Below are 22623 nucleotides of genomic sequence, written 5' to 3'. Positions count from 1 at the left end.
TGGAAGAAGCTCCTAGCTCCTGGCTTTGGATCAGCTTAGTTCTGGCTGTTGATGTCACCTGGACAGTGAACCAGCGGATGGAAGATCTTCCTTTCTGTCTCTCCTTCTCTCTGTAAATCTTTCTAAAAAATAAATGAATCTTTAAAAAAAAAAAGTTTCTTTGTTCCACTAAACAGAATGTATCTCAAAATCAGGGTGGCATAGTGGAGGCATTTCCTAAGGAAACTTAGAACCCTCTTCCCTCTAATGGAATTCATGTCCTGGGACCCCACATTGAACAGTCAATTGTCCTTGGGTTTGCTGGGGGAGTTTCCATGGAGGCCCATGAAAAGGAGTGGAGGGGAAGACAAATTATTCATTTGTTTGAAAGAGAAAAGGTTATAAAGGGAAAGGGGGAGCAAGGTCAGCAATAGGGGTAAGAGAAAGACAGGGATGGTGACGGCCCTGCAAATAAGACAAGAAGCATTTAGTACTAAATCCTACTTACAGCTTATAAGCTGTCAATTTGCATTAAGGATGAAACAAATGAAATCTAGATGGTGCCAACTAACGAACCACATTTAATAACCCTAATCAATGTGGATTTCATTAGGAAAAAAAAAAGAACCCTCTTCCCTCTCTGGTTGCTTTTTATTAAAGCATGATGAGAGAAGTTCATGACGTAATCCAAAGAAACTTCAGATCCCAAAGGTGAGATAATCTCACCTGGAGCCTGTGTGTTGTTCTACCCTCAGGCTGGGAATGGTCACCTGGGAATCATTCCAGCAGGTGGCTTCCAAAGTCCAACCTGTTAGGTTGAAATCTGACACTGTCCGAGACTCCCAGGGAGCAGCCGGGCAGAAAGTTAAACCAGGAACCAGGAAATGCCCAAGACTCTTGGTGTAGAAAACAGCTGAGCTCCCTCTGAAACAAGTACCATGGGAAACCGGCAGTGCTGTGGGCGAAACTGGTGAGTAGGGAGGAGGGTGCAGAGGGTAACATCTCTGTTGGAGAACAAGGAGACCCCGGGAGTTACACAGCCTGGAAAGCCTCATTTGCCAGCCTCCCACTGCCTGGTACCTCCTGGCGCCAACACCTCTTTCTGTGTTTACTCCTTTTAGGAGATCTTAGGACTCACAGCTGTTACATGGCCAGCGTGGGGGTGAGCGGCGGGGGGGGGGGGGGGGGCGGGGAGGGTTGGATGACTGATAAACATTGCTTCTTTCAGTCTCTCACTTTCCCCTCCTCTGCTTTCCTCAGAAAATAATTGTAGCACCTGAGACTTCTCTAATGTGCCAGGCAGTTTACAATGGCATTTGACTTTCCTGATCTTGTGTGAAGTAAGTGAAACCCTCTTCCCATTTTCCAGTCAGTGGAGAACCTGTGGTTTGGAAGGTTTGCTGACTTGCCCAAGGTCACATGGCTAGTAATGAGGAAAAGCAAGACTTCAATCCAGGCCTCTTTGGCTTCACAGCCCATATTTTGCAGTTCTGAATCCTAGATTGAGCAACTGAACTTTTGAGAAATCTTTTTTAAAAGAAACAGAAGATGGAGAAAACCCATTGAATATCTAAGTATAACTTTTAAACGAATTCTCTATGCAATCTTTGTCAAGTCACTGAATTTTTCTGTACTTTCACTTGTAAAATACAAGGTAATACAGCCCCCATTGTTTGGATCACAGCTTATTTTTGTTTTGTTTTGTTTCATTTTAGATTTATTTATTTTTATTGCAAAGTCAGATATACAGAGAGGGGAAGAGACAGAGAGGAAGATCTTCCATCCGATGTTTTCACTCCCCAAGAGAGCTGCAACGGGCCGGTGCGCACCGATCCGAAGCCGGGAACCTGGAACCTGGAACCTCTTCCAGGTCTCCCATGCGGGTGCAGGGCCCCAAAGCTTTGGGCAGTCCTCAACTGCTTTCCCAGGCCACAAGCAGCGAGCTGAATGGGAAGTGGAGCTGCCGGGATTAGAACCGGCGCCCATATGGGATCCCGGGGCGTTCAAAGTGAGGACTTTAGCCGCTAGGCCACGTCACCGGGCCCTAAAAACAATCCTTTAAACTCTACAGTTGTCCTACAAACATAGCAAATCTAGAAGCATGGAAAACCTTCAAGAGAAGGGAGTGCAATATTTTTTTTTTCCCTTCTTTCAAGTGTCTCTGCCTTATTCATTATCAACCAGTTCTCTAACAATGATATTAGTAGTGATCACAATAGTCAAACTTTACTGATGCCCTTTATATGCCAGTAGTCAAGTAAGTGTCTTACATTTACAATTTTATTTGTCCCTTACCACAATCCCTTAAAGTTGAGATTCCACTTTCATTATCTTCAACATTAATAATTATAACACACAGGTTAGAAACTTGCTGACAGTCTCTCTGCTGGTCTGACCTAATCAGTCTCACTGTTACAGATACTTCACCAGATAATCTAACCAAAATTTATTTTTCCCTCTTCAAATACAGGAGGATTGAATTTAAAAAGTTCTTTTTCTGTTATCTTGGTAAACCTGCAAAGATGCTGTGACAACTGAAGTGGTTTTTGTCTGAAAAAAATGTTTTGTTTTTGTTTTTCTAATTATAAAAGTCCCAAATATTCACTGTGGAAAAATTTGGAAAATACCCAAGAACAGAAAACAAGAAGCACCCTTGTATATAAGTACCCAGTGAGGACAGGAATATTTTAGTATATTTCCATAAACCTTTTTAAAGTATGCACAGTTTTTGTTTTGTTTTTATTGAAAAAGCAGATTCATAAAAAGGAGAGACAGAGTGAAAGAGCTTCTATCTGCTGATTCACTCCCCAAGTAGTCACAATGGCTGGAACTGAGCCTATCCGAAGCCAGGAGCCCCAAGCCAAAAGCTTCTTCTGGGTTTCCCACGCAGGTGTAGGGTCCCAAGGTTTTGGGCTACCCTCCACTGCTTTCCCAGGCCATAAGCAAGGAGCTGGATGGGAAGTGGAGCAGCTGGGACCCGAATCATGACCCCTTCTGGATCCTGGTGCATGCAAGGGGAGAACTTTATTTGCTAGGCTACCATGCTGGGTCTAGTATACATAGTTTTTACCCTAAATATATCTTATGTTTTCACTAATGTGATAAACAGCAAAAATTTTCCACAGCTATTAGTTATTCTTCCAACATCCTTTCAGAGTTAGAACGTAGTCTTTCATTGCCTGGATATGTCATTTATTTAGTCAGTCACCCTATATTGGCTATTCAGGATATTTGTTATATTTTCCCAATTATAAATAATGCTACAATGAATATTCATAGTTGCTCACATATAATCATTTCTTCATATCGAGTTGCTACACCAGGGGGTATACATAATCATGTTTTAGGGGTTTTTTTTTTTAATATACTTACTGCTTTTGCATTCTAGAAGGATTGTACCAGTTTTTATTTCCACTATCACTGTAGGAGAGTATCCATTTAGTTTCCTTTATTCTGATCTAAAAATAAAATCCCATCATATATAAATCTAACTTTAATAGTTTGGGTTATATCTAGGCATTACACAATATCTAGATTGGGAACAGGCTCTGTTCACTTAAATCTGATAGCTCTAATCTATTTTATCTACCCATTCAAATATAAGTAAGCAGGAAAACAGTAGTGTCAGGAGACAAAGAAATAAAAGATTTTTCCATTCATAGCATAAGGCTATGACAGGGCAATAGTAACATAAAGCGAGAGCTGAGAGGTAGAAGAGGAGCTAGAGGTACAGAAGTGTGTTTTTCTTCTGAACTACCCGCAGGGTTTGCAAGCAGACTCCCACTGCTGTCACCAACTACAGCAAAACAGAAAATCACACCAACACATGAACTACTGCCCAACGTGGCAGAAATATCTTGATTTTCCTCTCACAGTAATGCAGAGAATATGATTCAGATTTCTATCTGTCTATCTAATCAGCAAAGGGAAGAAACTTCTCTGAGGAGACATGACATCAGATAGACAAATAGGGTTGGCTCTGGTGAGTTGAAAATGTATTAGCAAGAAAAGGCATCCGGAGTAAGCCCCAAGCTATTCAGCCTATTTCCTCAGACAAGTGTTGATTCTCTAGGCACCAAACTGCTGACAATCACGTAGACACAGAGGCTCCACTCGGGACCCTAGGGGTTCCAGAGTGAACCTACGCAGTCTGTCCTGCAGCCATGGGCACTGACCAAGTTCACAGCTCTCTGTTCCGCAGACAGAGTTCTGCACAGGACTTAACACGTTAAACATCTTTCATTTTCTCTGTTGATTAAAAACAAGGAGAAGGACTCTGACAGGGTCTCAGTTAGCTCTGATGGTGGCAGCTATGACTCCTGTGAGCAAAGTCCTAGATTAGCCTCCCTCCCCCTGCCACTGCCCCAACAAAAGGGACCAAAGAAGCAGCCAGGTCTCTGGATCCAGGAATATCCCATTATTTGGCAGGATCCCCTTACCCTGTCCTGGGATTAGCCTGTTAGACAATCCCAGAATAGCCCTCATGCTAACTACATCCCTGGCACGTAGTGCCCAGTGGCCTGCGGCTGTATTTTGGGTTTGGTTATGTCAGTTGTACCACTCTGCCTTCCAGAACCATCCATTTGGGAGATGTGTGCTATCTCCGACCAATGTTTCAGAGCTGAACCTGGCTCAGGATGGCTCTTTAGGGAAGTGGGGTAGATGTCATCCCAGGATGTTAAAATGATCACAGAGCAAATGATCAGGGAGGACAGTTGGCTAGGGCTCTTGCACATGTGTGTGATCTGTTTTTCCTATCACAGGAGCTGCCCATCAGTTTTCCAGAAGAAAAAGAGAAAAGGTAACTTAGTGAGGGGTGGTGACACTGCATGGTGGTGGGGGGGTGCAAACCAGTGAGAAGACAGTAGCAGCACTGGCCTCTGAGGAAAGGATATGTGGCAGAATAGAGAACTGGCCTGGGAAGAGATGAGGGAAGAGAGAACTGGGAAGTGTTTTTCTTACCCTCTGGATCTTACCTTTGGTGTGTTCTCAGAGTGCTCCTTATTCTTTCATCCATGTGAGTATTTCCTGCAGGCTTAAATTGCACATGAGGCAGTCTGTGTGGCCCCTAGGAGACAGCGGGGCAGTGGCAGAAGGACACAAAGTCTCAGCCCTGACACTGCAGAAACTCAAGTTTGAGAGATCTGAGTAAAAACACATAATTGGTTTTTTTTTTTTTAAAGATTTATTTATTTTGACTGCAAAGGCAGGTTTACAGAGAGGAGAGACAAAGATCTTTCATCCAATGATTCACTCTCCAAGCGACCATAAGTGGCAGAGCTGAGCTGATTTAAAGCCAGGAGCCTCTTCTGGGTCTCCCATGGAGGTGCAGAGTCCCAAGGCTTTGGGCTGTCCTTGACTGCTTTCCCAGGTCACAGGCAGGGAGCTGGATAGGAAGTGGGCAGCTGGGACACGAACTGGCGCCCATATAGGAATCTAGCGCTTACCAGGGAGGGGGGATTATCCAATAGAGTCATCTTAATGAAGATTTGAAGAAGATATTCTCCATAGACAGAGGCAATGGATTGCAGTTGGATTTCCTCCCCTCAGGAAGCCACGCACAATGGGTACTGAAGTCTCAGCAGCAGCAGCAGCAGCAACGGCAGCAGCAGCAGAATGGCACAAAGGTAACACGTGGCAGGTGACTCTCACTCCTTTGTGGGGCTCCCCAGGCCGGGAGACCCCAGCACTCAGCTCTTTGACCCCGCCCCAGGATAGGCACGTCTCACACAGATTTGCTGATTCCACTAGCCTTTCTCTGCCCCCACGAAAGAGTAAAGTGAAGCACCCACAGCCTCACCTGCGGTGCTTTGGAGGTGAGGGGCAAAACCCAGGCTCGAATCTCCCCATTCCTCACAGGGCCGCGGCACAAGAGGACACTCCAACATAAGAGGACACACCAACACAAGAGGACACACCGCGGAAGGGCGAGCATCACCTGAGCGCAGAGAGACCAGTGAAGGCCTCAAGTCCGAGGACAGCAATTTGCATTACGCAGACATTCGGGTGTACAGGCGCTCGGCCCAGGAAGTGAAACACCTGCCTGCTGAAAATGCCACGGAGTATGCAACCCTGCGTTTCCCTGCAGCCACACCGCGCTATGACAGCAAGAATGGGACCCTGGTGTGAGCCTCGCCTCGGGGAGTGATCCGCTGCTATGGTTTTACCACTACTCCTGTGTGGGAAAATCTACTGCTTCAGGGACTTGGGTGACAGCCCAGCCATGCTGACCATGTTTTAAGCACCGAATTGCAGTGCCTTCTCCTCCCCCGCAGCCTCTGCCCTACAACTTTTATTTCCAGCTTGCAGTTGGGTAAGCTATGGGTGGAGGGAACGGGGTCTGGGGTCCACATAAAGAGGGAATCAGGTCGAGCTTCTAGGGCGGTAGGGCTCTGCCTCACAGCTTTTTTTGCTCTTGCTCAAGCTAAGCGCAGAAGGACCAGGCCAACAACTACTCACTTTGGTTTTGCTTACGACATGACTTAATCTCTTATACACCTTAAACTCCCACAGCGGAAGACATGTTCTCTGGAAAAACATTCAGCATTTTTGCACCCAGCCTCACACGGCTGGCCCGGGCAGTTTTAGTCCACGGCTGAGGTCAAGCCTTCCAGCCAGATCTCACCAGACATGGGGGTAGGGAGCTAAGGCACGGAGCAAGCCTACAAGGGCCCTGAGTCACTGACCCTGAGCTCGGCGAGGATCTGAAAGCCCCCTCGGCCGGACTGCGGAACGGCCAGATTCAATAAACTGCGAGAGGAGCGCGTCTGGTGCGTTTTCTGGGGACGGGGGCTTGGCTAACTCCACACGTGCGGCGGACCCAGCCTAACCGGAGGACGGCGCCCAAGTTCCGCCAGTAGTGAGGCCCTCGAGCTCTGGCGGCGACGCGGCCCCACAGGGGCGGGCTCCCATTGGCGCAGTCCGGGCCCGGCAAGGGATTGTGGTCCGAAATGGCACGGGCGGGGGCCGGATGCTCTTGGGGGTCCGGAAGGCCGGGAGGCGCGGTTGAGGAGGGCAGGAAGCGGGCTGTGGGAGGCTGAGGGCGGAGTCTCGGCCGGCAGGGACTGGCTGGCGCCCGCTAGAGGCGGACCCGGCCCCGTCCAGCCCCCGCGTCACCATGGTAGCGGGAACGCAGCTCTCAAGCCGCCTTCAGAGGCCGGCGGGTCCCAGAAAGGCTGCGGACTGAGATGCTGAAACTGACAGAGCAAGGATTTAAGAGGTAGGTGTTGGAAGGTGGCCAATACCTGGAGAATACTATTAACTCGGTTGAGCATCTAGCTCTGAGTTGGGGACACTTGGTGGCCAGAGGTAGGGGACATGGTTGGAGTTGTAAGAAGGGGATGGTAGTTTGAGGGGCCAATCCCGTTCTCAGCCTGTGCTGCTTGGTGTGAAGTTCCAGCTACAGTCTTTCAGGGCTTGGAGACTAGTGCCAACACACTTCTTCTCTCTCTCACGGTGCACTCTTTGTCCCAAAGGGCTGTTGCTCTCTCTGTTGGTACCCAGGAGGGATGGATGAGAATGGTAGAGTTGTGAAAAATGAAATCTAAACACATGAGGGCGCTCGTATTAGTGGTATCCACTTCCTACACGGTGAGAATTTAAGTACCGGGAACCTGGAATGTCAGCCACTACAGAGATGGTGACCATCAATCACCCTTTTCCCAGTCTGTTCTTGAGATCTACTCCGGATGGAATCAGAACTGCCTTATTATTAGATCAGCCTCCACTACTAATTTATGGAGCAACTCCCTATCGTATTTTCTTTATGACTATTTTCTAGAATGGGTAAAAAAAGAAAAAAACCTGCATTTCCATTTGCTGCATAGATCAACTATGATGTGGATGATTGCACTTTGTGAAGTTGAAGTGCTACCTACCTGCCATTCCTGCCTTGAGTTTAGGAATGCTGTCTTTCAGGGTTAAAGCTGAGTTTCTGAGCACAAAAGGGAGTTAGTGCCAGAGCTGCAGCGTTTCTTCTGATTGTCTTAAACATACTTCCTGTGGTCCTTGACTGGTAACTGTAAGGAGAAGGCAAACAGCATCCTAATTGGAGTACTGACAGGGAAGCATCGCTCTTTGCTACTACTATGAAAGCAGAGTGACTGGGTTTAAAAATGTCACTGTGGAGCAGTAAGTTAACCCCTGCCTCCCCTCTCCGCATTGCCTGCATCCCATAGAGGTGCCAGTTGGACTCTTGGTGGCTCCACCTCTCACCCAGCTCCCTGCTACTGTGCCTGGGAACACAGTGGAGACTGGCCCAAGATCCCTGCACTCATGTAGGAGCTGGCTTCCTGATCATTTGGGGGAATGAACCCATTGATGTAAAATCTCTGACCCTCTCTGAGACTCTGTCTTTCAAATAAAATCAGTATTTATTTATTTTTTTTTTTTTTAATGCCACTGTGATAGCCCTGTTGTAGTTACTTTCCTGGACTGGATTTTCTGTTAGCCAGAATCTTCTTTCTGATGCTTTGACTGTGTTGGCAGGTTTGGGGATTTAGCTTTGTAATGTGTCCGTGGGATGTACATTTGCACATTCTTCTTCTTCCTGTTTTAAGGCGGCTCTGATTCAGCGCTTCCAGATGCTCTGAAGATGGGGACCCCAGTGGTTATGAGAGTGTGTAACTCGATGCCAGCAGAGCCCTCTGTAAGTTTCTGGGGTACTGTTGACAGGAGTGTGTTGACATTCCTGGAATTTCAGCCCAGCTCCACATGTGGGGGAGTTCTCCATTAGGACTCAAGCCCTGGAACACAACTGTGACATATTTGCCTTCTTGTGGTACTTCCATTTCTGGTGAACATTCTAGCCCAGTTGAGCCCTGAATCATCATCGTTTCTGAAATTAATAAATTCAAGCTGAGTTGAAAAATTCTAGCAATCTGAATGTATGCATTATTTTAAAAATTTGCAATTTTTATGGGAGCAATGTATGCTAGCTAAAGAATGTTTGAAAAATATTACAAACTATAATTTTAAAAACGTGTTCTCTCATCCAGAAGCAACTACTGTTAATAATTTGCAAAATATTTCTTCAGTCTTTTTAAATATATTTTTGCATGAGATCATGTTATGTGTATACTTTTGCACACAATTATTAAACTGTCTTAATGTGCATACTTATGTTTTGTAAATATTTTTTTTAAGATTTATTTATTTTTATTGCAAAGTCAGATATACAGAGAGGAGGAGAGACAGACAGGAAGATCTTCCATCCGATGGTTCATTCCCCAAGTGACTGCAATGGCCAGTGCTGTGCTGATCCGATGCCAGGAACCAGGAAACTCTTCCAGGTCTCCCACGCGGGTGCAGGATCCCAAGGCTTTGGGCCATCCTCAGCTGCCCTCCCGGGCCACAAGCAGGGAGCTGGATGGGAAGTGGAGCTGCTGGGATTAGAACTGATACCCACATGGTCTCCTGGCGTGTTCAAGGCAAGGACTTCAGCCACCAGGCCACCGTGGCGGGCCCATGTTTTGTAAATATTATAATGGCTGTAATTTTCTTAGCCAGTTTTTGTTATTGGATTTTCAGGTTTCCCGTTCCCCTCTTTAACTTCCCACATTGCAAATAAATAATTTCCTTTTTTAAGAATGTTACAAAGAATGTGAGTGCATGTTAACTAATGATTACCTGGGAAAGAATTGAGGTGTTGCATTTTGTATACATCCACCACAAGGCAGATGGACATTCATTCGAAGAAAGAAGGGTACTCAGTGGAAATCTCAGTGCCTCCTAGATTGAGACCTAAGTTGTCCAAAATGACCATTTTATGATAGTGTGCTTAGTAACATAGAGCCCTAACACATCCAATTGGGCAGCTCAAGGTCTTGGGGGGCATTTACCATCTTCAGATTAAAGAAATTCAAGGGTCACTTCTAAAATATCCACCAGATGTCGCTAAGCTTAACCAAATTTTCACTCACAGCATAGCTGGTAGATAATGTTTAATATGAGAATTGACAAAGATCCATGTAGGATATACTTGCTTATATACCTTACTGCAGTTTATATTAGGCACTGGCATCTGGTGATACCTTGGCAGGCTCCATCTTTAGTCTCTCGCTTTATCCTTCTGCCCACCCAGTCTGTCCTGTTCACACTGTACACTCTGTCCACATACACTAATGTTGAATTCACAGCTTACCTAATTTTTTTTTAAAGATTTATTTATTTTATTACAAAGCCAGATATACAGAGAGGAGGAGAGACAGAGAGGAAGATCTTCCGTCCGGTGATTCACTTCCCAAGTGAGCCACAACGGCCGGTGCTCGCCGATCCGAAGCCGGGAACCTGGAACCTCTTCCGGGTCTCCCACGCGGGTGCAGGGTCCCAATTCATTGGGCCGTCCTCGACTGCTTTCCCAGGCCACAAGCAGAGAGCTGGACGGGAAGTGGAGCTGCCGGGATTAGAACCGGCGCCCATATGGGATCCCAGGGCTTACAAGGCGAGGACTTTAGCCGCTAGGCCACGCCGCTGGGCCCGAAATCAAACACTATTTTTTTTTAAAGATTTATTTATTTTATTACAGCCAGACATACACAGAGAAGGAGAGACAGAGAGGAAGATCTTCCGTCCGATGATTCACTCCCCAAGTGAGCCGCAACGGGACTGCTTTCCCAGGCCACAAGCAGAGAGCTGGACGGGAAGTGGAGCTGCCGGGATTAGAACCGGCAACCATATGGGATCCTGGGGCTTTCAAGGCAAGGACTTTAGCTGCTAGGCCACGCTGCCGGGCCCAAATCAAATACTATTAAAAGTAGTAATATTGGCTTAATTTCAAGTCCTAAACAGGCAAATATGACTAACTGTATTGGATAGCATAGTCACAAAAGATTGAGCGGACACCATTGCCCTAGAACATGTAGTTGGTGTGGTCACAGAATTTCAGGGAACGTAACAGTCTTGGACCATATGTCTTATAACTAATCATTCATGAAGTTACCACAGTTCTGTTTCTCTAGCATGCTGTAGGGGCTGTGCAAAAAGAAGAGAACTGGCCATTAAAAGATTTTGTTTAAATCTTAGCTCCCATATTGACTTGTTGAATGGCTGTGAACACTTCTTCTAGCCTTGACTTCTCTCTTTTTTTAAAAAAAAAAAAAAGATTTACTTATTTTTATTGGAAAGTCAGATATACGGAGAGGAGGAGAGACAGAGAGGAAGATCTCCCGTCCGATGATTGACTCCCCAAGTAATCGCAACAGCTGGAGCTGAACCAATCCGAAGCCAGGCCTAGGAGCTGCTTCTGGGTCTCCCAGGTGGGTGCTGGGTCCCAAAGCTTTGGGCTGTCCTCTGCAGCCTTCCCAAGCCACAAGCAGGGAGCAGGGTGGGAAGTGGGGTTGCCGGGGTACAACAGTGCCCATTTGGGATCCTAGTGCATGCAAGGTGAGGACTTTAGCCGCAAGGCTACAGTGCCGGGCCCTAGGCTTGACTTCTTACATGAAATATGGGAGTTGGGTCATGTGAATTTTTTTTTTTTTGAGTTTTAAAATTCAGTATTTTAATTTTTTTTCTAGAAACGTTGAGCTCAGAGATCCTACTCTGATCAGAGTCTTTTTGGTTGAGAAATAGTGACCTCTCAGCATACATAACTGTTAAGCAAAACCTCCCTGTGATGTCATAATATTCTATGCTGTAGCCATTGCATGGTGGGGTTTCAATCAATCACGATTCTTCATCCATCTACCAACTGGGTGTTATTGTTTGTGTACTGTTGGTATTTTCATTCTTCTCTTTTTAAATGTATTATTAATTATTTTTTAAAAATTATTTATCCAAGAGATAGAGCGACACAATGAAAAGACAGAGAGAGCTCCCATGTGCTTGCAATGGTTGGGATTCAGCTAGGTCAAAGCCCAGGAGCCAGGATCTCGATCCAGGTTTTCCATGAGGGTGGCAAGGACTCAATCACTTGAGCTGTCACCGTCACCTCCCAGGATTTGCATTACCCAGAAGCTGGAATCAGAGTCTGGAGGCATGTATTGGCGAAAGTACTCTAGTATAGCATATGGTCATCTTAACCATGAGGCCAAATATCTACTCCCATACCTCTCCTTATAAAGGACCTTTGGGGTGAATATAGGTTAGTGAGTCTGCTGAGACTATCACAGTATGAGCTGTGGTAGTGGCAGGAGCAGTTAACCTCCTCACCTAGGTTTTGAATGATGGCAGTCTTTTGACTTGTAGTCTGACCCGGTTCAGTTTGCCTTTCTCCAGTGTTAGCCACAATTGAACCAACAGCATTCAGGCTGCAGCTACCGCCCAGCACCTGCTTGATTATCCTCAGTTTAACACCCTGTATATCTCTGTTGTGACTGTGTGATTTCTTAATCTCTGTTCCATAAAACATGTTGCAATACCCAATATCATGATTACCATTCTCACAGCCTTCTTCTTCCACCCCTGTCTTCTCTTTCTCTTTTTGTTTCTTCCCTTTCTGCTTCCTCTTATGTTAGTGTGACTTCACTGTCTAGGCCTCATGTGGGAAAAGGTTGCTGTTTTCGGTTTGGGTGAAAAACACCTATGATTCACTCTGTTTCCACCCACCTTATGGTGGGTGTTTGTGACTTTAAATCAGAAGGGAGGAGAGGCTTGGGGAGGGCGGAAGACTCCAACCCGCTAGCCTGGTGTGCATGTGTGGGATTGTGATTGCAGGCGCGTGCACACGCAGGCAGGCCGCCTGTGTGCGCAAGGATGTGTGTATGAGTGTGTGTGCAAGCAGCACGCATACACAGGCCAGCACGCCTGTGTAACAGGCTCGGTGTGTGTAGCACAGTCAGAGGGTGCGCATGCTTGTGTGTGCAGCGCGCGCCCGCCCGCCCGCCCGCCCGCTCGCGCGCCCGCAGAGCTCTCCAGCACACACGCAGCGGCCGTGGGCAGCTCTCCAGCTCTCCTCCCTATGCGCGCCCAGCTGTTTCTATAGGAACCACGACGGCGCCGGACCCTTCCAGCAGAGGCCCCTGTACGAGCATGCCCAGTGCAAGCTGCTAGTTTGCTAGGTTCTGGTCTAGGTTTGTAGTAAGTGGCATGCGGGACTCGGGAGAGATCCCCAAGAACTGAGCTGGGAGCCTTTGTGTGCAAAGAAGGAGGAGGCGGCGCGACCACCTGGCTGGAGACCCCGCCCGGGCAGTTCCGGGCTGGAACAATGCTAGCCTGCCTGGCTCGGGGGAACTTACTGGACGTCCTGCAGGAGGGCTTCAATGAGGTAAATGTCCCGCCCCTCCCACTTCCCAGCTCCCCTCTCTCAGCGTCTCCCGCCTAATTTCCAGAAGGAGTCCTCCTGGAGCCCTAGGGCCCCAACCTCTCCGGGACCCTCCCACCCCGACCCCCGACCCCCGACCCCGGGCAAGTCACCCGCAGAGCACTTAGGACGCTATAGTGGAGGGTGCAGTGCTGACTGGTGAAACCCAAAGGGCCGCCTGCCTCCTGCTTAGCTGGGCCGGTGATGGTGACCTCTGGAAGCTTGCTTACCTGAGGCAAGAGGACAGGACCTGGCAGAAGAGACTGTCTCTGCTCTTGGGGGGCGGGAATCCCATACAAAATTCTCGGGGGAGCCCCAGGAGCGTTTGTTGAAAGTGCTCATTGTATTTCAGGAGTCACAGAGGGGTGGGGTGGCATGGCATTGGTAGAAAGTTGGAGAGAGGCAGGACCACGGGATGTGTCCCCTCCAAAATACAGGGGCCAGGTTGACTGAGGGCAGCTCCCCAGAGGGGACGTGTGTTCTGGACCCGAGGCAGGGGAAACAGTGCTTGTGCTCTCGTCTACTTGAGGGGCAAGGTGGACTCCGCTGGATTAGGCGTCATTTTCTCCACCGTTCCTTTTCCTTCTTCCTTGTCATTTATTCCACTTGCTTCTCTCGTGACCCAGGCAATTCCTGTTTGTAGCCTATGACCTCTAATGCTTTAGAGCCCCTTCCCGTGGGCTTGTGTTGGCCCAGCTTGCTGGAGACTTCCATTATTAGGCTGCCTGTCTGCTCTCTTTCTGTTCATCTCTCCGTTTCTTCCCTTTATGATTCTTACATTGAGGTTGTATTAAAATCGCCTTTAGTTTCTTGTGAAGTATGGCCACTGCAGCAAGACTGGAGTGCCTTTGATTCTCCACACCCCTTCCATCCCCAATTCCGGCCTTTTCCTCAGAGGTGAGGATTCTTGTGAATGTCTGTAGAAGATTTTCTTCCTACAACTGCACTGCAGGCGCTTTCCTTGGTTGCTGTTTCTAATTAAGAAGCGATGTGGCCTGACCTGCCGCAGAACCTTCCCTAGTCCTGAGTCCTGTGCCCAGAGGCTCATTGGTGACGTGGAGGAAAACTGCACAGATGCTGCCCCAGTCTGACCAACTGAGTGGGAATTTTCCTTTGGCTGGAGGGTGACCCAGCCTCACATCCAGCCGTCACTGCAGGGCTCCTCATCTGTGCACCGGCCCTGCCTGAACACATGTTAAGAGGATTGTTAACAAAGAACTGCAGTCGGGGTGGAACAGCAGCCAGCCAAGAGCTGACCTCTTTAAGTGCTTCCAGTACTCCTGGCTTCTAAAAGAATCTCTCCTGTTCCTTAGCCTAAGTTTGCTTTACCCACCACTTGTGGCGGAAGCTGTTTTGGTCCTCTTATGCCCCATTACCCTGATCTTTTTAATCCAGCCCCCAGGTACTGGGTCCCTTGGTCTAGTTAGGAGCAAGCAACCAGGCGGCGCCAGTCCGAGTCTTTGCTTTCGCTTACAGACCTTCCAACTAGAAGAGTCACAACACTCAGGAGACTTGACTCTTTTTCATGAAATGTTGTGACCTCTGGTTCTTGTAAAACAAGGGAGAAGGGGAGTGGGAGGGCTGACTCAAGATGCCTGGCCTTATCATTAATTCTGCTCTGGGGTCACACAGCAGTGCCTCTTCCCGATCTGTTGCTCCCTCCACAGGCTAATGTGCATCTCTTCCTTCCACTGACAGTTTGCCTAGCCAATGAATGCTTTGGGTTTCTCTACTAAATTGATCTCTCCTAAATAATTGTAGCAGCAGTATATTAAATCTGACTGGGCCCTTACAGTTTTTCTTTCACATAGTAAATCATATAAGCAGTTCCTTTCAGATGCAGAATTACATTGAGTACTACTGAACAATGGTAAAATTGGTTATTTCAGAGTCGATGGAGTCCCTTTTGACCTATTCCAGCCTCTAGGGCTGTTTAATAGATCCAATAGTATTCAGTCTCTTTTGTCACAGTCACATGGCAGGGATGTAAATAGGGACTTAAAAGCTAATGTCAAAATACACTTCAATTTCCCCAGGAACTCTTCCTACAGAGGCTGAGAATACCACACATGCATCCCGTCACCCCCTGGGAATGATTCAAGTGTGCCTGAAGCTGTTCTTCATCACCCAGATGCTTCCTAGCTCTGTGTGGTTAGGGCTGTGACCTTAATATCTGCCACAGAGCAAGCTGCCACAGGAAGCAGAGCTATGGCCCTAATTGGTTCATTATAAGGGAACCCTGCTGCACAGAGAAACCCTGCACTGGAAACAAGGTTTCTCTCTACCCACTGTCAGCCTTTTCTCAGTGTCTGCCCCCATGCAGAACTGTGCATAGCAGGGTTTTCTTCTAGTGTGTTTCTTGTGTAAAATTCTGGCCTCAGTATGCTTTGCAAACACCTTGCAGAATTGATTCATATCAGCTTTTACAGACATGAATTTTAATGTGGAATTTCAAGGTCTAGTTTTCCTTTACAGACATGATTGTGACTCATCCACAGGTTTTGGCCAATGGGACATTATTGTGTAAGCCCACCCTGACTGTTACCCCTATCTGCTGTGTCCTGGGCAAGGCCAGGCTTTCACAGTTGTTGAGTTCACAATGTCTGCACACTGCATCTGCCTCAGAGCTGTTTGTGTTCCCAAGCACTTGGTATTGTCTTCTCAATATTATCTTTGGTTAATGTGCCAACATAAATTTCTGCAAGTGTTTTTCTGGATACTGAACTTTTTTAAAAAAAATTTTTTTGGGTGCTTGCATTGGGAGGTTTTCAAAGACCTGTTATTTTAATAAGGTTTTGCCAGTAAGCTTTCGTTCATTTAGACATTCAGTCATTTATTGATTGAGAGAGGGGATAGATAAAAATTTGAAAAGCACCTGATTCCTGCCTCCAAGAAATTTATTGGGAGAGACAAGGTATGCTGAAAAACCATAATAGGATGCTTAATGTGATAAATGTCATAAAAGGTAGTGTTTATAGTAGGTTGTAGAGATACCATCTAGTTAATGATATCATAAAAAGCACTGTTCACCAGCCCACTTGCTCACTGAAGCCAGATATTTTTTTCTTTGCTGGTCTGGTATATGCATGTAAGCAATCACTCACCAGAAATTTGTTGAATTACCATGCCTCCCAGGCATTGTGCCAGACTCTGGAAATAGAAGTCAAATAACAGGTTCTATACTGTAATGTATCTCACAAGTCAGTAAAGATGAAGTAAAGACTCAGATGAGCAAACTTGGGAAAATTGGTGTGGTACAGAAACCGTGCTTGTGCGGAAGAGTGAACCTGTGTCTTGCCTGTGTTGAGAACGGCCTCCGCAGCCAAAATTTGTGGATTATGAAAATGTTGCTTGACAGCTTTTGAACATAAAGCTTGGCAGACTATTCCTCTCCATTTCCCTCCAAGTAGAAAAGTAGACCTTGAAATCCCACATTAAAATTCATCTGCTTGACAGTCCCTGAAAAATACAGGAGGAATCTGTGTCTGGTCTTCTTCAGGGGATGCACAGACAGTGAGGAAGAGGATTGGCAGATGGAGCAGCTGCGGCGAGCATCACGCCCAAGTGCCTCCTGCCTTCTGTAGAGCAGTGTTGGCAGCACTGGCCAGCTCGAGGCTTTCAGACATGTCCCCAGTCAGTTCCCCTGTGCATTGCTGTAGAAATTAAAGGCCTGTTAAGTCTTTAATGTAACAAAGCCCCACACCTCTCAACCTTCTATTTTCCTTTCCAAATGCATTCCTTTTCTCCCCTCCCAGGCTCGTTGGCTTTGTTCCCATAGGAGGCAATGCCAGCTCAACAGATGCTCCCTGGCAGCAAGCTCTCAGGCAGCTTTCTGTTCCTTGTGGGGAGGGCCAGGCTGGCCAGGCTGGGGAACAGCAACAGAGCACTGTTTGCCAGGTGCCACTCTCTCAGGCAATTCAAAGGGGAGGGAGGCGCCAGGAATGCTCCCTTTTCAACAATGGCCTTGTTGCCTCAGTTGTAAACCCCTGAGGCTCAAATGGACACTTCCTGGGTATGTTTCTTTGTTTGTTATCTCCCAAACCAGGTTCTGTTTAAGTGGTCATGGATATATTCTTCAGTGACTACATGTGGCCAGGAATAGGGGACCAATTCCAATAGGCTTGAGGGTGGGTTCCTTGTTCTGTTTCTAGAATAAGGGACACTTTAGGTTATAGAATGGTATATCATTTATTTATTCATGCATTCATTCACATGCATTTATGAAGTTCTCACCTTGTAACGTATATTCACAAACAAAATGCTAATGGGGCTCATAACTAATGGAAATTTTAAAATAAGGTTAGGAGACAATATTCTGAAAATATTCAGCTATTCTATTTTTTTTAAAGATTTATTTTTTAATTTTTATTGCAAAGGCAGATATACAGAGAGGAGAGACAGAAAGGAAGATCTTCCATCCAATGATTCACTCCCCAAGCAGCCGCAACGGCTGCAGCTGAGCCAATCGAAGCCAGGAGCCTCTTCCGGGTCTCCCACGCAGGTGCAGGGTCCCAAAGCCTTGGGCCGTCCTCTACTGCTTTCCCAGGCCACAGGCAGGAAGCTGGATGGGAAGGGGGGTGGCCGCCGGGGTTAAAACTGGCGCCCATATGGGATCCCGGGGCGCGTGCAAGGCGAGGACCCGAACCAGTACGCTATCGCGCCGGGCCCCTATTCTAATTTTTTTAAAGATTTATTTATTTGTACTGGAAAGCCAGGTATACAGAGAGGAGGAGAGACAGAGAGGAAGATCTTCTGTCCAGTGGTTCACTTCCCAAGTGAGTGCAATGGCTGGAGTTGAGCCAATCCGAAGCGAGGAGCCAGGAGCTCTTCTGGGTCTCCCACGCAGGTGCAGGGTCCCAAGGCTTTGGGCCATCCTCAACTGTTGTCCCAGGCCACAAACAGGGAGCTGGATGGGAAGCAGGGCCACTGGGATTAGAACCGGCAACCATATGGGATTCCGTTGCGTGCAAGACTAGGACTTTAACCACTACACTATCACGCCGGGCCCCAGCTATTCTATTTTTTAAAAAAGATTTATTTATTTGAAAGGCAGAGTTACAGAGGGACAGAAGCAGAGACAGAAAGAAAGATCTTCCATCCTCTGTTTCATTCCCCAGTGGCTGCAATGGCCAGGCCGCATTGAAGCCAGGAGCTAGTAGTTTCATCTGGGTCTTCCAAATGCATGGTAGAGACCCAAGCACTTGGGTCTGTATTCACTGCTTTCCCAAGGCTTGGCAGGGAGCTGGATCAGAAGTGGAGCAGTCAAGCTCCCTAGCTATCAGGGAAATGCAAATAAAAACCACATTGCGGTTCCACCTAACTCCAGTGAGCTTGGCCAACATTCAGAACTATACTAACAACACCTACTGACATGCATATGGGAAGAAAGGTACCCTCCTTCACTGTTGATGGGAGTGCAGGCTAGTGCAACCACTGTGGAAGTCAGTATGGCGAGTGCTAATGTTACGAAGTGTGAGAGAGATCGCACTGGACCCAAGTGTAGGATGTTAGGAGGAGTCTTTATTTCCCAAGCTTGGTGACAGCAGCTCCTGCCACACTCCGGGAGCCACTGCACCTAGCAGCGAAAGTCAAGGGCTTTTAAAACTCTCATCCTCCAGTCAGATTGAGAGCCATGCAGTACCAAGTTTTAGGCAGGAAGGAATTACCAGAGTCCAAAGTTTTCCTATAGTTAACTAACCTAACAGAGCGCAACAGGAGACAGGAGGGGCCAGGTGCACTGTCAGTTGTTCTGGATGGTACAGAAGGCAGGAGGGGCAAAGGTGCACTTTTCATGCCTTCGATTAACTTGAATGATGCTAGAGAAGGTAGGAAGGGTGGGGTGTGGAAAATCCGTTTCTGTGCCCTGTCGTCAATTAACCTGACAAGTGGTGAGTGCCATCAGTAGCAGCACCCCATTACACTAAGAGAACTGAAAATTGATCTGCCTTATGAGCCAGCTATCCCAGTTCTGGGAATATATCTAAAGGAAATGAAATCTGCATATGAGGAAATGACCTGTACTCCTGTATTACAGCAGCACAATCTACAATAGCAAAAACATGGAAACCACCCAGATATCTGTTAAAAGAGGAGTGGATAAAGAAACTGTGATACATCTACTCCATGGAGTACTACTCAGCCATTAAAAAGAATGAAATGCTACCATTTGCAACAAAATGGTCCCAACTAGAGACCATTATGCTCAGTGAAATAAGTCAATCCCAAAGGACAAACATTATATGTTCTGATATAAGGCAGCCTTCATGCAAAACACAAAATCAATAAATATATAGGTGAGCATATATATATATATATGTATATACACATGTATTTATCTAGAGGAGCTGTATAATGGAGGCAAGTATACTGTGAAATGGAGATATGTTGCAGTATGCATCTACTTCTGAATAAAAGATGAACTCCCAATGAAACTGTTAAATATATCTTGACACTTAAATTCTCTATACCTACAGTGTCAGGTTACACTTAAATAGCAGAATGAAGGACTTGTGACTGTTGTTGAAGAACTGAACTATTGTTATGTAGTTTATTGTTACATAGAGGGGAAAACATTGGTGGGGGGAGGAGATGAGAGATGGTGGAAGGGGAAATGCCTGTGCCTAAGGAACTGTATCATGAAACAAAGAATTTAAATTAAGGAAAACAAAGAAGTGAAGCAGCCAGGACTCAAATTGGTACCAGCTGTTATGGGCTGCCAGTGTCGCAGGTGATAGCTTACGGTGCTGTGCCACAACACAGGTCCCTGTAGTTCTGATATATTACCCTATAAACCACTGAGCTGAATACTAATATGAGAGTTCTGTTCTTAGAAAGAAATTTATTTTTTACTAATTAACCATGAAGCACAGTGAACAAAGTGCTTTTCCTCATGTAGTAAAAAATACCATATTGTGTGTTCCTTTGCTGCAGAATCAGGTCAGCGATAACTTAAGGCTTTCCAAACCTTTGGCCTTTCAGTTTCTCAGTGACTCTCCCACCCCCACCCCTCATCGACTGCTGCCAGAAGGTCACAGAATTCTAAACAGGTGTCTCATTTCACTGTCAAACTGATGTCCTTCCTGAGCTGTGCATGTACCCCAAACTGTTTTTCTAGTACGGCACAAAAGCATGCTGCTCTCCTAGCCTTTGCTTTCTGCCAGCAGGGAGCCGCAGAGCAGATGTAGAAACTTCTGGGATGTTTCTACATTGAGAACAGTAGGTCTCACAGACTTCTCTGTTGAAGCTCAGGGAGTGCTTTTGTAACTCTAGCCAAACAAGTCTCACTCTGGAGCTCTCTTTGACCTTGAGCCTTGGAGGAGGGAGAACAGAGGCTGAGTGTACAAACTTGTTTGGAAGGAAGGGCAGGTCCCAAAGAAAAACAGACAGTTCATTTGGTGTGGGAAACTTTCAAAGTCAAAATTTCCTACACCAATGAAGAATGTGAACAGAATTGTCTGTGATAGAAAAGTTTCAGCTCAAGCTTTAGGGGCATCTGGAGTATCTTGGAGGAAGCTGATGGAAGTTATGGGTCACTCCATGGTGGTACCATTGCTTTCAGCAGCTTGAGCTGGGTCCAGTCTTGCCTAGCCAAAATCCTGTCCAGTGTTGACTCTTGTTGCAAGGATTTTCCTTCCCTGACTCACAGGGTTATCATAAAACCCCTGGACTTGGGGTGAGCCTTTGGTTCAGCAGTTCAGAAGCCACTTGGGAAGCTCAAATGCTTTGTATGAGTGCCTGGGTTTCAGTCTACACACTTCCCACTCCTGCTTCTTGCTAATATGCATTCTAGAAGTAGCATATGTTGTCTGAAGTACTGGGGTTCTTCACCCACATGGGAGAGTTCCTGGCTGCCAGCTTTCACCTAAGCAACTAGGTCATTGTCAGCTGCTTTTCCAGGCACATAGGCAGGAGGAAGCTGCATCAGAAATGGGACAGTAGGGACTCGAACCTTCTGCTCTGGTATGAGATGTCAGTGCTGAAAGCCACAGCTTAACCTACTGTTCCATGACACCTGGAGTTTTGATGTTCCCTTCATGTGTGTCACTTTTCTTTCCTCTTTTTTTTCTTTTTATTAGTTAGGTTGCAAGTGCTAGGAACTCAATTTGAAATAACAGAGATGAGAAATGGAATTTGCTGACTTGCAGAATCCTAGAAGTCTAAAATGGTAAACCATAGAAAGGCCAGGGATGTCTTTTTTTTTTTTAAGATTTTATTTATTTTTATTGCAAAGTCAGATATACAGAGAGGAGGAGAGACAGAGAGGAAGATCTTCCATCCGATGATTCACTCCCCAAGTGAGCACAACGGCTGGTGCTGCGCCGATCTGAAGCTGGGAACCAGGAATCTCTTCCTTTGGGCTGTCCTCAACTGCTTTCCCAGGCCACAAGCAGGGAGCTGGATGGAAAGTGGGGCTGCCAGGATTAGAACCAGCGTCCATATGGGAGTCCGGGGCGTTCAAGGCGAGGACTTTAGCCACTAGGCCATGCCGCCGGGCCCCAGGGATGTCTTAGAAACAGTGAAAACCACGGCCATGAACACTGGCAGAATCTCTCTCTCTTTGCTGCCTCTCATCTCTTCCTTCAGTAGTTGCTTTATTACCAATGCTTTTCACATCTTGAGTGGACAACATGGCCTGTGGCAACATTTAAATTCTATATCTTAAAGTCTTTGAGGAAGTTGGAGCAGGAAAGTAAGGACTGTTTGTATTCTTAAATATCTGTCAGTTCAGAAAATCCTAGGGATTGGCCAGGCATTACCAGTGAGTTTCACCAGACTGATCGACTGTGGGCAGTGCAGGAAACGCCAATACCAACATGGCCACAGGGTTTCCACCACAGTGAATGCAGAGGAAACATGGTCCTTTAGAAGGAATGGGTCATTGTAAGCCTGCAGCTACCCTACGAGCTGGCCAGGGGCCTGGTTGGAATATGATCATAGTCCTACTGTGCCTTTAACTGTTATTGGCAAAACAACAAGAACTAGACGCGTGTGCAAGATACATTTCTTAAGGTTCCAGACATTTTGATTTTGCTTCATGTGCTGAATTTTGTCCTCATTGAGCAGTAGACTATGAAATGAACATGATAGTAAGAGACAAATTGTAATGGACTTGTGTTGGGGTGAATTTGTGTGTTTCGTTCTTTTGTTTTCAGTTGCTGCTAAAATTCCTTAAGAAGTTGCTGTGGATGGTCAGTTGGTGGGGCAGGAATTTGGAAATGGAGAAAAATGGCGAATAAACTGGGATTCCTGTCCCTGGCCATAGATATTCTGTTTTTCTTCCTAGGTTGCATATCTGGCTTTCACTGGAGTTATATAAATATTTTTAAAGCTTTATTTTGTTTTTATTACAAAGTCAGACATACAGAGAGGAGGAAAGACAGAGAGGAAGATCTTCCGTCTGATGATTC

The 22623-nt window shown here is 46.5% G+C and overlaps 2 protein-coding genes across 5 annotated transcripts in view; both read left to right on the top strand.

Moving 5' to 3' along the window:
- Window positions 1–700: 700 nt before the first annotated feature.
- C4H11orf52 (chromosome 4 C11orf52 homolog) lies at window positions 701–6460 on the top strand. Its single transcript, XM_058663920.1, has 4 exons — window positions 701–949; window positions 4743–4780; window positions 5530–5606; window positions 5839–6460. Exons 1-4 carry the CDS (start codon window positions 918–920, stop codon window positions 6106–6108), a joined length of 417 nt encoding a protein of 138 aa, XP_058519903.1. The 5' UTR covers window positions 701–917; the 3' UTR covers window positions 6109–6460.
- A 314-nt stretch (window positions 6461–6774) lies between these two features.
- Window positions 6775–22623, top strand: part of DIXDC1 (DIX domain containing 1) — a 74670-nt gene continuing 58821 nt past the window's right edge. For 2 of the 4 annotated variants that reach the window (XM_058663916.1, XM_004585057.4), the window contains exon 1: window positions 12763–13180. In XM_058663916.1, the coding sequence (XP_058519899.1) occupies window positions 13121–13180 (60 nt within the window). In that variant the 5' untranslated portion in view covers window positions 12763–13120. Of the gene's footprint in view, window positions 7199–8466; window positions 8627–12762; window positions 13181–22623 lie in introns of those variants that run through there. The other 2 variants (XM_058663915.1, XM_058663917.1) reach the window with 2 other exon arrangements.

Source organism: Ochotona princeps, chromosome 4 (assembly GCF_030435755.1).
Source record: "Ochotona princeps isolate mOchPri1 chromosome 4, mOchPri1.hap1, whole genome shotgun sequence".
Lineage (NCBI taxonomy): Eukaryota > Metazoa > Chordata > Mammalia > Lagomorpha > Ochotonidae > Ochotona > Ochotona princeps.
Note: the sequence above shows the minus strand (reverse complement) of the source record. Positions and strands in the feature narration are given on the sequence as shown.

What these genes read in the sequence shown, in the direction of transcription:
- C4H11orf52 (XM_058663920.1), top strand. Translation starts at nt 918, where the DNA reads ATGGGAAACCGGCAGTGCTGTGGGCGAAACTG. An exon ending in CCAGAAGAAAAAGAGAAAAG is followed by an intron (nt 4,781 to 5,529) that starts GTAACTTAGTGA and finishes TCCTCCCCTCAG; the next exon opens with GAAGCCACGCACAATGGGTA. An exon ending in AGCAGCAGAATGGCACAAAG is followed by an intron (nt 5,607 to 5,838) that starts GTAACACGTGGC and finishes CATTCCTCACAG; the next exon opens with GGCCGCGGCACAAGAGGACA.